Consider the following 18,942-nt stretch of genomic DNA (forward strand, 5'->3'; position numbering starts at 1 on the left):
TGTTTTATACCGTTAATTTAAAAATGGACCATGGCTGCAGGACTGGCAGCAGCCAGCATGAACTTGTTCTTTCTGTAAATAGTTGCACCTAAGGTGCCTACCAGAGTCGTCCTCTGTAACATCAGGACATTAATCCCGCCACCACGGAGAGGAAGGTTGGAGGAAAGGTCTGGGATAGAGAAGGCCCAGACCTGGTCACCAATGGGACCGGTGACCTGCCTCCTCAAGGGGCTTTGGGGAACCGGGACCTTTTTCGGTGGTGGGTTGATGGGGGGACTACTTACCATAACTTTACAAGAGTATTACCTCCCCTGCATGGGAAGACTGTTAATATGTTCTAACCTTCTTTTTCCTTTGCAGTTAAAAATAAAACTCTGCTTGCTTACAGCCCGAGGACGTGCTGTGTTTAACCAAGGGGGAATGTAGCGCCCTTGAAAGCCTCAGGGCACTACAAGGAACTGCATCCTCTAGAGGATGCAGGACCTACCCCCCTGGGACCTGGAGTACTAGTGCTGATTCCACGAACACACATCTAAATCCTAGTTCTCCTCTCCACACTGGGCATAAAGGGTTAACCATGTAAGGGGATGGTCGCCATGGGAACAAGTCATAGCCACATAGCCAGCCTTGTGGGAGGGGCCAGTCAGTCAGTGGCAGTCAGAACGTTGGGAGCACACGGGAGAGGTGTGCGGATGTGCCTGAGCTGGGTCCGTGTAACGGTGACCCCGGGGGCACCGGAGAGAGGTCGCCGGGACGGGTACCGAGAGACCGCTGGGACTGAAGCACGCATGAGGCATAGGGCGCTAGGTCAAATGTCAAGTTTCAAATGGTTTGATAAATACCTGCACGGTGAGGACACCTTCACGGACTTCATCGAACCAAATAATCCGGGGGCATCAGCAGTAAACTAGGATCGGGGTTTGGACACTTACCTCCCCACAGGGTCCGCACTGCCTGCCGTACGGAGAAGGAGACTGTACCCCAAAAGGGACAGTCGGGGTTCCCAAACGCTCCACGCTACGGGGACTCAATCTACAGAGAGTGCTGGGGATAGAGCAACCTGGGTCACTACATTGGCACTGATACTCCTGGGACCGGAACCAGCAAGCCGAGGATCCATGTGAGTAGAGACTGTTAAAGTTAACCTGGTGTGGTCTCCATCATTATACATCATACCTCTCCCAGGCACAGCCCTACCTGCAGAGGGCCTACCACCATAGCTGCCACTACCACCATCCCTGGGCGTACCCACATTGAGCAGCGGCAGTTCTCTATTCTTAACCGCAACCCGCAGGTGGCGTCATGAACATTAACCTGAAGTGACATTCCCGTTTGTAACCGCCCGGGACAGAGTACCCCCTTCCCTGTGTGACACATACACACAGGGCTCTGTACATGTCGAACACACAGGGCTCCACTCCATACACACAGCTCCGCTCCGAATATGTTGTACACCCACGGCTCTGCTCCGTACATGTCATACACAAGGCTCCGCGCCACAGAAATTGTACACACACTGCTCCGCTCCGTACACCACATACACACATGGCTCTGCTCCGTACACCTCGTACACACACGGCTCCGCTCCGTACACCTCGTACACACACGGCTCTGCTCCGTACACACACGGCTCTGTTCTGTACACCTCGTACACACACGGCTCTGCTCCGTACACCTCGTACACACACGGCTCTGCTCCGTACACACATGGCTCTGCTCCGTACACCTCGTACACACACGGCTCTGCTCCGTACACCTCGTACACACACGGCTCTGCTCCGTACACACATGGCTCTGCTCCGTACACCTCGTACACACACGGCTCTGCTCCGTACACCTCGTACACACACGGCTCTGCTCCGTACACCTCGTACACACATGGCTCTGCACCGTACGCCTCGTACACACACAGCTCTGCTCCGTACACCTCGTACACACGCGGCTCTGCGTCGTACACCTCGTACACACACGGCTCCGTACACCTCGTACACACACGGCTCCGCTCCGTACACCTCGTACACACACGGCTCTGCACCGTACACCTCGTACACACACGGCACTGCTCCGTACACCTCGTACACACACGGCTCTGCTCCGTACACCTCGTACACACACGGCTCTGCTCCGTACACACACGGCTCTGCTCCGTACACCTCGTACACACACGGCTCTGCTCCGTACACCTCGTACACACACGGCTCTGCTCCGTACACCTCGTACACACACGGCTCTGCTCCGTACACCTCGTACACACACGGCTCTGCTCCGTACACCTCGTACACACACGGCTCCGCTCCGTACACCTCGTACACACACGGCTCTGCTCCGTACACCTCGTACACACACGGCTCTGCGTCGTACACCTCGTACACACGCGGCTCTGCGTCGTACACCTCGTACACACGCGGCTCCGTACACCTCGTACACACACGGCTCCGCTCTGCACACGTCATACACACACGGCTCTGCACCGTACACCTCGTACACACACGACTCTGCTCCGTACACCTCGTAGACACACGGCTCTGCTCCGTACACCTCGTACACACACAGCTCTGCTACATCCACACTGTAAACCCCTCCTGACCCCACACATAACCTTCCCCTCATCCAGCCCCATGACACCCAGCACAGCAGAGTCCTGCATACACTGAGGAGCTGACCATGTGACCCCTGACTCCTCCCCTCCATGTGACATCATCACAGGTCCTGTAAGCACAGAGCAGCCATATATCTAGTGTGCGGCTCTGCAGGAGGAGGTATGTGGAGATTCCCCATTACTGGGGCAGGGGGCATTAACCTCTTCTTTACCAGAGATAGTGTCCGCCTTATGGCAGGCTTTTAGCTACATTGTGGGCTCTGTTCTACCTTAACCCCACCATGACATCAGATACAGTGGGTCAGTGTCTATCTGCTTCAGATGTACTAAGTGGGGCCTTTTATTTCGTCTGTGCTCAGCTATAACGTAATCTTATATGTGTATGTATTACTTGTGTGTGGACATCTATGGTTTGATTGCTTTGCCTGTGTGGCTTGGATAGGTTGAGTTATGTGTAATAATGACACAGGAAATAAGTATTGAGCACATGAAGAAATAGAGGTGCCAAAAGCCCTGAAAAGTGAGGACACCAATTGAAATCTATCAATAACTAGAAAGCAATCATGCCACTTAGTGAAAAATAATATCAGTTGATTCAAGTACTGTCCTATGAAAAGGTATTATTAGAAATGTGCCACACAAGAAACATTTCATGATGGGTAAAACCAGTGAGCTGTTTCAAGACCTTCGCAACCTTATTGTTGCAAAACATATTGAGAGAATTGGTTACAGAATTTCGAAACTACTGAAGGCTCCAGTTAGTACTGTTGGGGCCATAATTCAAAAGTGGAAGAACATAATTTCACTATAAACCGGCTGCTCACAAGATTTCAGACAGAAGAGTGAAAACAATTATCATAAGAGTTGCCCAAGAGCAAAGAACCACCTGTGAAGAGCTACAGAAAGACCTGGAATCAGCAGGTAATATTGTTTCTTAGAAAACAATAAGTAATGCACTCAACCTCAGTGGTCTGTATGCATGCTCACCATGCAAGACTCCATTGCTGACAATAAGCAGGTTCAAAGTTTTAGACAAAGATGTGAAATGCTAGGAGAATACAGTCTCTGGTCACAAGAGACCAAAATTGTACTCTTTGGATGTCATAATACACACCATAATTGAAGGCAAATCAACCCGAAAACACCATACAAACAGTGAAGTTTAGAGGTGGAAACATCATGGTGGCTGTTTTTACGGCACTGGCAAACTTCATATAATTGAAGGAAGGATACATGGACAAATGTACTGTTAAGGAGAATGCCACAGTTTTGGGAAATCTCCTTCTAGTGAATGTATGCTGAATCTCAAATCAAGGTCATTGAGCGCCAACAGAAGAAATTCAGACCACACAGAGATAGCTGGTATAAATTCCTTTGTTAGTGAAAAGAAGGTGCATTTCACGTGCTTTATTGTTACAAGCCTTTTTATAGAGCAATAGTGGGTTTATCTTTTAGTGAAATTCCTAAGTATGCCATTGGTATATTAAAAGGATATGCAGAAAGCCTGTGATGTTTGTCCATATTTGGGATTTCCTCTCCAGCCCCTCTTGTTTTTGAACCCACCATAACTCGCAGGGTCCCTGTCACGTAGCTCACTAGTCATAGTTCAGCTGCAGCCAGTCATCATTATCAACATCTTCTTTCTGTTCCTTGTATTAGACATCAACGGCAGACTTCAGTGTACACATGCTTACGGTATTTTGTTACTCATATAGAAAAGAATACTTGGTTATAGAAAAGTATGTAGAAAAATATATTGTATTCTCACAGTAGAAAAGCACATAAAAATATATATTGTATTCTCACAGTACCAAGACATTCTTGATAAAAATCTGCTACCAAGTACCAGGATGATGAAGATGAAACAAGGGTGGACATTTCAGCAAGAAAATGATCCCAAACACACAGCCAAAGAAACTACCAACTAGTTTCAAAGGAAGAAAATAAAGCTGTTAGAATGGCCCAGCAAATCACCTGACCTGAATCCAATAGAAAAAATTATAAAAGGAACTAAAGCTCAGGGATCATAGACGGAACTCATGGCACTTCCAGGATTGGAAAAGTGTTTGTGTGGAAGAATGGGTCAAAATCACACCTGAGCAATACATGTATCTAGTTTCTCCATACAGGTGACATCTTGATGCTGTCATCACCAACAAAAGCTTTTGTACCAAGTATTCAGTAAAGTGTGTTCAATACTTTTTCCCTGTGTCATTTCTCATTAGTAGAACACAAAGTGCCTTAGGTTCTTATCGCAATAAAGGAGATTGAGAAGCTGAAATGAAAGGGGGTTTAATGTCAATGTGTTTCCGAGTCAATCAGACTCCTTCCTCTGGACAACCACATGTAAGATGATAGAGTGCCAAAAACTAGTAGTCGCATAGTACATTTCATACGCCACATAGTTTTAAAAATGGTGAAGACTGGGTAGGCACTTTGTTACACCCCTCTCAAGGTAAATCTGGTTCTGGGAACAGTGGGGCTACGTCCCTCTATCCCCTCCATCTTGTAGTGTGACACATAATCAATCATGTCTGAATAGATAGTACCATAATTGGCATAACAAAATATTTATTGTCCTGTGAAGTCTCTGCAGACCTAATAAACCAATGGAAAGATCAATAAATGGAGGTTAAGGAAGGGATCTTCTGCACAAGTCTTTGTTTTTTCCAGCCCTGAGGCCCAGACTGATTGTAGAGTTCTTTTGAGGCTACAACCTTCTTTAATCTCAGAATTGATAAAATATTCCACTCCAATTGCTCCAATCCATAAAAAGAAAAGATGGAATCTTAATGATGTTACATTGGCTTATCTATTCCCCGTACAGGTCCCTACAATATCGGATCCTCTCAGTGGAGCTCTTCTATATAATAGAATTTTCCTGATTGACCCATCAAGGATGGATAAAGACAGAGACAAGATGACGAAAAGGATATTACACCTCACTCTAGAGATCCTCTTCCGGATTACTGGAGAGGTGAGAGATACTGATGACGTCACATTACACCATTCTTACCTATGGGAATAACAGATGGACAGAACTGGAGAGGTGAGGACTCTGGAAATGTCTGTAGTGAGATTTATTAATGTGTCTCTCCATAACCAGGATTACACAGTAGTGAAGAAGACCTCTAGTGATCGCTGTCAGGACCCTGTGTCTGAGGGATGGGGAAGACCCCTGAGCCCAATCACGGGGCCTCCACCTCACCCCCTGATACATGAGGACATCAATGACCAGAAGAAGATCCTAGAACTCACCTACAAGATGATTGAGCTGCTGACTGGAGAGGTGACACTGCTGGGAATGCTGGGACATTATACAGTAATGCTATGAAGGGATCGGGGGATGACGGTATCATTGTATGTGTCAGGTTCCTATAAGGAGTCAGGATGTCACCATCTATTTCTCCATGGAGGAGTGGGAGTATTTAGAAGGACACAAAGATCTGTACAAGGACGCCATGATGGAGGTTCCCCAGCCCCTCACATCACCAGGTAATAGACAGGACTAAATACACACGCCCTATAATTATCTGTATGTAAAGAATGAATTCAGTCCCTGTATGTGTTTCCTCCAGTTCTATCCAGTGAGAGGACAACACCAGAGAGATGTTCCCGTCCTCTTCTTCCACAGGACTGTAACCAAGAAAATCCCAATGTTCCTCAGGATGATCAGGTAGATGGAGAGAAGGTGACATGAAATCTCCCTATGATGTGTAGACGGCTGTGAAGGTCTTGTGCTCAGTCTTGTTTTATCCTCCAGTATTATATGTTTTATACTTGTGTAATGAGAATGGTGGAGATGGCAGGATTAGCTCTGATCATAGATGTGACTTCTCCATCTGTCTGTGACTTTTACAATATTTGTTTCAGAGTGAAGATCTGACCCATATTAATACTACAGAGACATATGTGAGGGGTGATGAGCGGTGTAAAGTCGAGATTCCTACATATGACTACCCAGGTGAGTAGTGACCACTAAATTCAGAGACTTGTTAAGGTAGAAAGACACATGTCCATTGAGTTCATCTATAATTCAGACCTGTGGATCCAGAATAAGGCAGAAACCCCAAGAGAGTTGTTGAAATAGGAAAATATCAAGAGGTTTTTTTATCAGCCAAAAAGATAATTAATGATGGATGAAAAAAAGATGTAGAATTACAGCAGAGGACATGAAATATTAATAAATAGAGGTTAAGGACTCTGGAAATGTCTGTAGTGATATTTATTTTTTAATCAGATTAATTTTTATTAGACACACAAGCTCATGTAAATTAAGTGGTTAAGGAAAAGAACTTGTTTGGCCATAACGATCACATCTCGCATCCATTACTAAATCACCATCGAGACAGGCTAATCATAGAGCCCGAGTATTCCTCAACCAATTTCTGCCAAGCTTTTCATACCTGATCCTATAAATTTCAAAATACTTAAAACACCTGCACAAAGGTTTTTAGAAAGATTAACATAGGATACCACTTTATCCCTTTTAAATATCTATTTATTGGCCATACCAAAATCCATTCCACTAGTCTGCTTGCCCTATTGTTGGCTGACACACCTGCCATACTGTAGAGGAACTGTTGTTTTTTGTTTTTATGTCATAAATCCATGGTACATGTGTAAATTAGAAAGTTTGTAATACACTTAATTAGAAAATTCCATTTCTTTTTCCCCTGGGACTGATCTTTTACTCTCCAAATTCTCAGTTCAGGGTAAAATCTGTATTCGGTGAAGACAGACTTTCCATTTTATGATATAGAAGATGATAATTTCTAATGAGATGTTTCTACGCAGAAGGGAGGAGGAAGGAACTAGAGGCAGAGCCCTCCCTCGTCCTCTTTCCTTCTTTCTACATGGACTCTTATCAGTAACAACTGTCATCTCCTTTGTCAGTGTAGGGAAAGTTTATCTTCATTTAATGTAGATTTTATCCCTAAATTGGGAATTTTGAAAGGATCAGCCTTGGAGGTGAATAAAAAGTGACGGTTGCTCTTTAAATTCATCTATTCCTGTGGGGAGGAAAGTCCTGGGTAGGGGAGGATGCAAAATCATAGACGGAACAATCACAGTCGCAGGGTTCATGACCAGGCTGAAGGGGGCCTGCCAACTCCGGCAGCTGACATTGGCGTCCCCGTGACTGAGGTTGCAGCATGATAGTGATGTCATGCATTGCTATAGCAGAAACGCCAATGTCAGCTGTGGGCTGGCTACAGAGAAGGCAGTCATGCAATGTGAGAGCTGGGGAAGGTGAGTACAATTTTTTTTATTTTTGCGATAAACAGAACAGAGACATATTTACCAGGAGGGGGTCATATATACCAGGAGGGACCCAGAAGAAGGACAAATAAACCAAAAAAGGGATATGTATTCCAGGAGGGCGACTTATATACCAGGAGGAGACATATATACCAGGAGAAGAAAATTCCAGCATCTTCAGGAGAATAGTAGAGTAAAAATAGATTATTTAATCTTTAAAATCATCCATCATAGGTACAAAAAAGAGGCACAGGCAGGACAGAGGAGCTTTTCCTACGCGTTTCGACCTGTTCAGGTCTTAGTTCATTCCATGACTAAGATCTGAACAGGCCGAAAAGCGTAGGAAAAGCTCCTCTGTCCTGCCTGCTTGTGCCTGTTTTTTGTGCCTATGATGGATGATTTTAAAGATTAAATAAAAGAATCTATTTTTACTCTACTATTCTCCTGGAGACGCTGGAATTTTCTTCTTTTCTTGTGATTTCCCGCCCGGGTCAGGGTGTTTCCGTGCGCCGGTGGTGTGATCAGGAGTGAAGAGGGGTGAACTGAATTTCTCCTATTTATTTATATATACCAGGAGGGGCCCAGGATTAGGACATATATACGAGGATTAGGACATATACCAGGAGGGGGACATATATACACGGATGGGGGCATATATACCACGATGGGGGACATATTTACCAGGAAGAAGCCAGGGATGGGGTACGTTTGAACAGGATGAGGACATTACTACATAATGGGCAACTCATATGTCTTTATAGGGTTTTATAATGCTAAAGTTATACATACATATACATACATCCGACCAGCATCCAAATTTTGCACCTGGGCCCATTGAACTCTAGTTACGCCACTGCGTAAAAGAGTGTGAAAACAACTACAGAACGGGATCATGGCTGATTCTTTTTGTGAGGTAAAATATTTGCATGCCTGTTTTTAATTTTAGTTTCCCTCAAAGAAAGAATTATTTGCTATTCCGTACTGTAATGTCTGTATGTTGTTTACTTCCTCCCTTGCCCAGTTGATGTGGTATGGCTCCTGTATTTTGCCACCAAAAAATGTGGAGCCATACTGGTGGAAGAGAAGTGAGTAACAAGAAGGAAAACATAAAGGTTTTTATCTATAAGTGGCGCCAGTCCAGTCTCCTTTTCTCCATTCATGATGTTTTCAGCTTCTGCATTTTAGTACCAGAAATTGTTAAACCATACTCAAGACAGGGCACTCAGGAACAAGGACCCAAAGGATGGAAAGTGAATGAGAAATAAAGGTTCAGTCTTATTCTTTCATTCCCATTACAATTTTGATCTTGAATTTAACAATTCACAGGTTTCGGCCTATGCATAAGAGTTGACTGACAAGGGACCATATTCTGGATCAGACTCATCTACTATAAGTCAATGAGTGCAAAATAGACAATTTTGCTGACATGTGTGTGAATTTGCCTTAAATGGAACCTGACATCTGATACAAGTTGCCTGTGGATCAGGCAGCATGTATCAGACACTGACTGTATGATATAGCGTTTTAGAAAAAAACATAGCTTAGAGGTAAATAACATGTGAAAGGCAAACATGTATGGCTGAAATCAAGCAGATAATATCTGATACACACTACCTGTGGATAGGGCAGTATGTATCAGCTGACTGGTTTCCTCTAAAGAGATTCTAGATGTTAGAGAGTGCATGAAATAGATACAAATGATTTATTGGTACCTATATGAGTCTCTACTGAGAAGTTCATTTGAAAAGATTGATGAAAAGCACAGCAAAACATGAACTTTTCAAAGCGTTGTTTTTGAGTTTGTTGCCTCTGACAGACATAACAGTAGGAAAAAAAACCTTAGTGTTAGGTTAACACTAACATTCCAATATCACTAGGCTCAACTCTGTTTTATTCTTGGCAGATGACTGCTTCAGAAGCTTAAAGGGACATGCGATGTATGCAGATTTTAAAGAAGATATACCATCTATTGCATACAGCGAAGATCTATCATCTGATGCTTTTCAGCAGTTCCTATTTTTTGATGCAGCACAGAATGTTAAGAAAAATGAAAGGAAGGAAGTTGACATTTATGGAGTTCACACTGATGAGAAGCCATTTTCATTCTCAGATGGTGTGGAACGTTTTAACCTAAAATCATATTTTGCTAAACATCAGACAATTCACAAGGAGAAGCCATTTTCATGTTCAGAATGTGGGTCATGCTTTACCAAGAAATCACATCTTGTTAGACATCAAAGAATTCACACTGGAGAGAAGCCATTTTCTTGTTTAGAATGTGGGAAATGTTTTACAGAGAAATCGAGTCTTGTTGCGCATATGAAAATTCACTCAGGGGAGAAGCCATTTTCTTGCTCAGAATGTGGAAAATGTTTCAAGAAGAAAGCACATCTTGTTATACATCAGAGAATCCATACAGGGGAGAAGCCATATTCATGTTCAGAATGTGGGATACGTTATACAGAAAAATCACAACTTGTTATACATCAGAGAAATCACACAGGGGAGAAGCCATTTTCATGTTCAGAATGTGAGAAATGTTTCAAGAATAAATCACATCTTGTTATACATCAGAGAATTCACACAGGGGAGAAACCATTTTCATGTTCAGAGTGTGGGAAATGTTTTAATGGGAAATCTCAGCTTATTATACATCGGAGAATTCACACAGGGGAGAAACCATTTACATGTTCAGAATGTGGGAAATGTTTTAACCAGAGATCACATCTTGTTAGACATCAGAAAATCCACACAGGGGAGAAGCTTTTTTCATGTTCAGAATGTGGAAAATGTTTTTTGCAAAGATCACATCTTGATAGACATCAAAGAAATCACACAGTAGAGAACCATTTTCTTTTTGATACAGATTTGTTATTGACAGGTAGTGAAACAGAACATTTACCAGTTATAGTCAAGTAAAGTTGTGTGTCAGGAAGATCGGAAAGCAATTTAAAGCAGTAAACTGTTTGCAATCACCATAAAAGGCTTATTACAATATCATTATGGATTGGATTATGGATTAGAGTGTGTGGGAAAAAAAATACAAATTAGAATTATGTGCTGCACCCATTTTTACTTGCAATTAGCCTTTCTCTTCTAAGTTGATCAGGAGAAAAGGTGTGGATGGGATCCATGAAAATTACTCATCCAGAAATCATTGTCAGACCTAGAAGAAACTCAGAATTCTACAGTGCATTACAAAAGTATTCACCCCCTTGGCATTTTTCGTGTTTTGCCACCTCACAACCATGAATTTTACTGTCAGTTTATGTAAAGAACATGCCTACAGCTGTGAACATTTGGTTTTCTTTTTATTGTGAAGCAAATAACAAATAGAACAAAATAATTGAAAATGTCAGTGTGCATAACTATTCACCCCCCTAAATTCAGTACTTTGTAGAGCCAACCTTTTGTGGCAATTAAACCTGCAAGTCACTTTGGATAAAGGGGGCTTTACACGGTAGCGATATCGCTAGCAATTTCTAGCGATATCGAGCGTGTAAGTACCCGCCCCCGTCGCGCATGCGATTGTTTGTGATCGCTGCCGTAGCGAACATTATCGCTACGGCAGCGTCACACGTACTTACCTGGTCGGCGGCGTTGCTGTGACTGCCGAACAATCCCTCCCTCAAGGGGGAGGGACGTTCGGCATCACAGCGACGTCACCGCGACGTCACTAAGCGGCCGGCCAATCAAAGCGGAGGGGCGGAGCTGAGCATGATGTAAACATCCCGCCCACCACTTCCTTCCGCATTGCGGCAGGTAAGGAGACGTTCCTCGCTCCTGCGGTGTCACACACAGCGATGTGTGCTGCCGCAGGAGCGACGAACCACAACGGAAAAACAACCCTTACCGATTTTTGAGTTTGGGACGACCTCTCCATGGTGAACGATTTTCACCATTTTTGAGGTCGCTTAAGGTCGCTGGTCAGTGTCACACGCTGCGATATCGTTAATGACGCCGGATGTGCGTCACTAACAACGTGACCCCGACGATAAAACATTAACGATATCGTAGCGTGTAAAGCCCACTTAAGTCTCTATGAGCTTTCTACTTCTTGCTACTTGGAGTTTTGCTTATTCCTCAAAACAAAACTGCTTCAACTCTTTCAAGTTAGATGGTTTTCTCTGGTGGACAGCAATCTTTAAGTTTGACCACAGATTCTCAATTAGATTAAAGTTTGAGCTTTGACTAGGCTACTCCAATACATTTACACGTTACCCCTTAAAACACTCAGGTGTTGCTTTAGAAGTATGCTTTAAATGAATCTCCGTCCTAGTCTGAAAGCACTGACAGACTGAAACAGGTGTTGCTCAAGAATATCCCTGTATTTCGCACCATCCATCTTCCCCTCGACTCGGACCACTTTCCCTTTCTATGTTGTCAAAAAACATTACCACAGCTTGATGCTGCCAACACCATGTTTCATTATGGGATGTTGTTCTTGGGGAGATGAGCTGTGTTGTTTTGGCATTATCTGACCACAGCACCTTCCTCCATACATTTTGTGAGTCTCACACATGTCTTGTGGAAAAATCAAAACGAACTTTCCAATTTTTGGCTCTAAAGCCTGCTTTACACACTGCAATGTATCTAAGGCTACTTTCACACATCCGGTTTGAGCACTGCGGCTCAATCCGGCTGTGAAACCTATGCAACGGATGTGGCGAAAACACCGCATCCTTTGCATAAGTTTTTACATGCGGCCCGTCCGTTTTTTTCCGGTTGCGGCACGCTACTGAGCATGCACAGTGGAAAACACCGGATGCGGCGGCTGGATGCGGTGTTTGCCGCATTGCGCCGCATTCGGCGTCCATAGGCATGCATTGAAAAATGCGCCGCAGCAGCCGAATGCGGCGCGATGCGTTTTTTTTTGCCGGAGCAAAAAACGTGCCAGGGAACGTTCCATTCGGCTGCCGCATTGGCTAAATCTGCCGCATCCGGCAAAAACCGGATGGAACGCAAGCCCATGCGGCGCCAATGCAAGTCAATGCTGGAAAAAACGAAACCGGCGGCAAAAAAAACAAACTTTCATTTTTTCAGCAGAGCGCCGCACTGCTACAGCCGGATGTGTGAAAGTAGCCTTACAATGTGTCGGCAGGGTCACGTCGTAAGTGACGCACATCCGGCATCGTAAGTTACATTGCAGTGTGTGACAGGTACGTGCGATTGCGATTGAACGTTAAAACGTTCATCGCATACACATCATACCTTTTTCTAGAATTGCACGTCAGATTGTTCATCGTACCCGGGGTAGCACACATTGCAGTGTGTGACACCCCGGGAACAATGAACAGATCTTACCTACGTCCTGCGGCTCCCGGCCCACAATGCAGAAGGAAGGAGGTGGGCGGGATGCTTACGTCCCGCTCAGCTCCGCCCCTCCGCTTCTATTGGCCAGCTGCCGCGTGACGTCGATGTGACGCCGAACGTCCCTCCCACTCCAGGAAGTGGACGTTTGCCGCCCACATTGAGGTTGTATGGAAGGTAAGTACGTGTGACGGGGGTTAATCGTTTGTGCGGCACGTTCAACAAATTGAACGTGCTACACATACGATGGGGGCGTTGCAAATCGCATACAATATCGTATGCGAAATTGCAACGTGTAAAGCAAGCTTAAGTAAAGGCTTTTTTTCTGGCAACTCTTCCATAAAGGCCAGCTCTATGGAGTATACAGGTTATTTTGGTCATTTGGACAGATACTCCAGTCTCTGCAGCTCCTTCAGGGTTACCTTTAGGTCTCTGTGACGTCTCTCTGATTAATGCACTCTTTCCCAGGCTGAGAGTTTTGGTGGGCAACCCTCTCTTGGCAGATAGGTTGTGTTCCCATGTTCTTCCCATTTGATGATAATGAATTTGATGGTGCTTCGGATGATCATCAGAGATTGGGATATTTGTTTACCACCCAACCCTGACTTATTTTTCTCAACAACTTTGTCTCTGACTTGTTTGGAGATATCCTTGCTCTTCATGGTAATGGTTGGTTAGTGGTGCCTCTTGCTTAATGGTGTTGCAGCCTCTGTAGCCTTTCAGAAAAGGTGTATATATACTAACAGACCCTGGGGCACTTAGATTGCACACAGGTGGACTTCCTTTCACTAATCATGTGACTTCTGAAGGTAATTGCTTGCACCAGAAATATTTAGGGGTTTAATCGCAAAAGTGGTGAATACATATTGTCATTCCAATTTTTATTTATTTTATTCAATAAATGTAATTTTTGCTTATATTTTTCTTACTTCACTTCTCCAGCTTAGACTATTTAGTGCTGATGCATCACAGAAAAATTGGATTACAAAAATATTTAGACACAGGATGTAATGTAACAACATAGGTAAAAAGCCCAGGGGGTGAATACTTTTACAAGGCACTGTAGATCTGTCCAAATTTTTGTGATGTCTTCTCTGTTAGGAAATCTCACACATCCAAGCTGTAAAATTGTATGTATGTCTCTTATTTTGGTGCTTTTTTTGCCTTGTTTGCATGTCATTTATTTAATCTTTTTGTCATTTTTGTAAGCACTGTACTTTTTTCATATATAAAATGTAAAATTAAAACAGTTGCTTTTTGTTGCTTTAAATGTACCCACAAACCTCAAAGATGAAAAGTCTGGTTTTGTTACCTTGTGTACGCCAAAGTGCAAGCAGTACTCCTGTCAGATGCTTTGGAAAGCTGGGTTTGCTGTCTACTAGTGTGTAACTTAGGGAAGCCGTCTAGGTGGCCTAACAAAATTGCGAGTTGTGATATCAAGTAATTTGAACTGACTTTGGAGGTTTACTTAGCACCTTGTCATCCGATTGCGATATGTGAGTGAACGAGTGAATACAAGAAGCAGTATACAGTGGAACTTCGCTTAACGAGCAAAGCTTGCTGTAAATTTGTAACTCAGTTTACGAGCAAGCTTTGCCGTACGAGCAAAATACTCATCGCACACACTTCCGGTTCAGTACATCCACTGCACTCTAACCCGCTCTTACAGTCTGCACAAACACACACAAGCATGCACAAACACACACATATTATGCTCACCTTACCTTCCGTTCCATTGCTGGCCTCATGGATCTTGTAGTTTGCCACTACAGGATGTGTATTCAGTAACCATCGCGACAAGGGAGGAACTTCCCTTCCGCTGTCAGCCACTACTCAAAGGCAGCGGCTCCTGCCTTTGACGTCAGCGCTCTGGCAGCGGAAGTTCCTCCATCGTCGCGATGGTTACCCGATACACATCCTGTACTGGCGAACTACAAGATCCATGAGGCCGGTGATGGAACGGAAGGTAAGGTCAGCATAATATGTGTGTTTGTGCGTGCTTGCGTGTGTTTGTGCGTGCTTGTGTGTGTTTGTGTGCGTTTGTACGTGTTTGTACGTGTGTGGAATGGCACAATAGGGGACCAGGATGGGACATGGACAGGATGGTTACCCGCGGCCACCGCTGGATCCAGTGGTGGCCGCGATTAACCTCAGTGACAGCTCAGCTGATCGCGCTACTCACCTCATTTGCTGTGTGGAGCTGACAGGAGCGGCGGTGTACTCTGCTGCTCCTGTCACCTTCATGCAGTAGAGCTGGATGCGACGCTGGAGGTCCGTGGATTACGCCGGACATGGAGGGCTTTGTTGGGGTTAATAAATTGGTAATGAGGGAATGTGTTTGTGTTTTTTATTTCTAATAAAGGATTTTTCGGGTGTGTGTGTTTTTTAACTGTAAGCTACAGATTAATCATGGAAGATACCTCGGGGAGACGCCTGACATGATTAATCTAGGATTTAGTGGCAGCTATGGGCTGCAATTAACTCCTTATTACCCCGATTGCCAACGCACCAGGGCCAATCGGGAAGAGCGGGGTAGAGTCCCAGAACAGTCGCATCTAATGGATGCGGCCATTCTGGGCGGCTGCTGGCTGATATTGTTAGGCTGGGGGGCTCCCCATAACGTGGACCCCCCCATCCTGAGAATACCAGCCTTCAGCCGTGTGACTTTACCCTGTCTGGTATCAAAATGGGGTGGGACCGCACGTCCTTTTTTTTTTAATTATTTATTTATTTTTTTAACTGCACAGTATAGTCCCGCCCCCGGTGGCTGTGATTGGTGGCAGTGAGACAGCTGTCAATCAGCGTGGGGGCGTGTCTAACTGCAACCAATCATAGGCGCCGGTGGGCGGGGAAAGCAGGGAATACGAGATTGTTTAATGAGCGGCCGGCTTTTTCAAAAGAGGAAAAGCGACCGGAGTTTAGAGAACAGCCGTGCAGCGCCGCGCCGGTGATCGGGGAATGGTGAGTATGCGAGAGGGGTACTCCATTCAGTCACTCTGGTGATTAGCGGTCACCGGTGAGTCCTTCACGGGTGACCGCTAATCAGGACGCGACACAGACAGAGCCGCGGTATGACAATGAAGTCGGGTGAAGTTCACCCCAGGTCATTCTCTACGCGCGACTCTGTCTGCTGTCAGCGGGTATATAGCTACGACATTGTGCATCACAAACACGCATAAATTCACACGGACAACACATACACATGTCAGTTATTTCTCTCACGCATAAACGGACAACCAACACGCACACACGGCTAGCATACGGCATTCACACAGATGGCACACGGACACAAAAACGGAAAACAGACCCGAAAAATGGACGTAACACACGTGCGTGTTTTTTCACGGACGTGTGAAGGGGGCCTCAGGCAGAGACCCTTGCTATGTGCGATTATATCAAGGAGAATTTGTACATTGTACACACACGCGGCTCTGCTCCATACACATTGTACACACACGCGGCTCTGCTCCATACACCTCATACACACACGGCTCTGCTCCATACACCTCATACACACACGGCTCTGCTCCATACACCTCATACACACACGGCTCTGCTCCATGCACATATGGGTCTGCTCCATGCACATATGGGTCTGCTCCATGCACATATGGGTCTGCTCCATACACATCGTACACACACGCGGCTCTGCTCCATATACCTCGTACACACATGGCTCTACTCCATACACATACGGGTCTGCTCCATACACATCGTACACACACGGCTCTGCCCCGTACACCTCGTACACACACGCGGCTCTGCTCCGTACACATTGTACACAAACGCGGCTCTGCTCCGTACACACACGCGGCTCTGCTCCGTACACATTGTACACAAACGCGGCTCTGCTCCATACACACACGCGGCTCTGCTCCATACACATAAGCGGCTCTGCTCCATACACACACGCGGCTCTGCTCCATACACATCGTACACACACGCGGCTCTGCTCCATACACACAAGCGGCTCTGCTCCATACACACAAGCGGCTCTGCTCCATACACACAAGCGGCTCTGCTCCATACACACAAGCGGCTCTGCTCCATACACACAAGCGGCTCTGCTCCATACACACAAGCGGTTCTGCTCCATACACACAAGCGGCTCTGCTCCATACACACAAGCGGCTCTGCTCCATACACACAAGCGGCTCTGCTCCATACACACAAGCGGCTCTGCTCCATACACACAAGCGGCTCTGCTCCATACACACAAGCGGCTCTGCTCCATACACACAAGCGGCTCTGCTTCACACACACAAGCGGCTCTGCTTCACACACACAAGCGGCTCTGCTTCACACACACAAGCGGCTCTGCTTCACACACACAAGCGGCTCTGATTCACACACACAAGCGGCTCTGCTCCATACACACAAGCGGCTCTGCTCCATACACACAAGCGGCTCTGCTCCATACACACAAGCGGCTCTGCTCCATACACACAAGCGGCTCTGCTCCATACACACAAGCGGCTCTGCTCCATACACACAAGCGGCTCTGCTCCATACACACAAGCGGCTCTGCTCCATACACACAAGCGGCTCTGCTCCATACACACAAGCGGCTCTGCTTCACACACACAAGCGGCTCTGCTCCATACACACAAGCGGCTCTGCTCCATACACACAAGCGGCTCTGCTCCATACACACAAGCGGCTCTGCTTCACACACACAAGCGGCTCTGCTTCACACACACAAGCGGCTCTGATTCACACACACAAGCGGCTCTGCTCCATACACACAAGCGGCTCTGCTCCATACACACAAGCGGCTCTGCTCCATACACACAAGCGGCTCTGCTCCATACACACAAGCGGCTCTGCTCCATACACACAAGCGGCTCTGCTCCATACACACAAGCGGCTCTGCTCCATACACCTCGGACACACACGGCTCTGTTCCATGCACATACAGGTCTGCTCCATACACACAAGCGGCTCTGCTCCATACACACAAGCGGCTCTGCTTCACACACACAAGCGGCTCTGCTTCACACACACAAGCGGCTCTGATTCACACACACAAGCGGCTCTGCTCCATACACACAAGCGGCTCTGCTCCATACACACAAGCGGCTCTGCTCCATACACACAAGCGGCTCTGCTCCATACACACAAGCGGCTCTGCTCCATACACACAAGCGGCTCTGCTCCATACACACAAGCGGCTCTGCTCCATACACCTCGGACACACACGGCTCTGTTCCATGCACATACAGGTCTGCTCCATACACATCGTACACACACGCGGCTCTGCTCCATACACGTCGTACACATACGGCTCTGCTCCATACATGTCGTACACATACGGCTCTGCTCCATGCACATACGGCTCTGCTCCATGAATGTTGTACACACACGGCTCTTCTCCATACACATACGGCTCTGCTCCATACACATCGTACACACACGGCTCTGCTCTGTACACCTCGTACACACACGACTGCTACATCCACACTGTAAATCCCTCCTGACCCCACACATAAACGTCCCCTCATCCAGCACCATGACAACCAGCACAGCAGAGTCCTGCATACACTGAGGAGCTGATCATGTGACCCCTGACTCTTCCCTCCATGTGACATCATCACAGGTCCTGTAAGCACAGAGCAGCCATATACAAGCCCGTACATTCTAGTGATGGGAAATCTAGTTCACTTTGGTGATTAGTTCACTGAAAAGATTAGTTCATTTAGTTCAGTATTTCTCTGACCCTATCCTGTGAGGAGCTGACAGAAATGCATCATGTCACCTGTGAACTAAATGAACTA

The 18,942-nt window shown here is 45.9% G+C and overlaps 2 protein-coding genes across 2 annotated transcripts in view; both read left to right on the forward strand.

Moving 5' to 3' along the window:
- LOC142312897 (uncharacterized) overlaps positions 1 to 18,942 on the forward strand; it is a 148,041-nt gene that overhangs the window by 111,482 nt on the left and 17,617 nt on the right. The window contains exons 13-14 of the mRNA XM_075351883.1: positions 4,887 to 4,889; positions 10,028 to 10,649. Coding sequence (XP_075207998.1) covers positions 4,887 to 4,889; positions 10,028 to 10,649 — 625 coding nt within the window. The remainder of the gene's footprint in view (positions 1 to 4,886; positions 4,890 to 10,027; positions 10,650 to 18,942) is intronic.
- Positions 4,901 to 5,933, forward strand: LOC142310547 (oocyte zinc finger protein XlCOF29-like). Its single transcript, XM_075348067.1, has 3 exons — positions 4,901 to 4,945; positions 5,427 to 5,576; positions 5,706 to 5,933. Exons 1-3 carry the CDS (start codon positions 4,901 to 4,903, stop codon positions 5,931 to 5,933), a joined length of 423 nt encoding a protein of 140 aa, XP_075204182.1.

The sequence above is a fragment of the Anomaloglossus baeobatrachus genome, chromosome 5 (assembly GCF_048569485.1).
Source record: "Anomaloglossus baeobatrachus isolate aAnoBae1 chromosome 5, aAnoBae1.hap1, whole genome shotgun sequence".
NCBI classification, from domain to species: Eukaryota; Metazoa; Chordata; class Amphibia; order Anura; family Aromobatidae; genus Anomaloglossus; species Anomaloglossus baeobatrachus.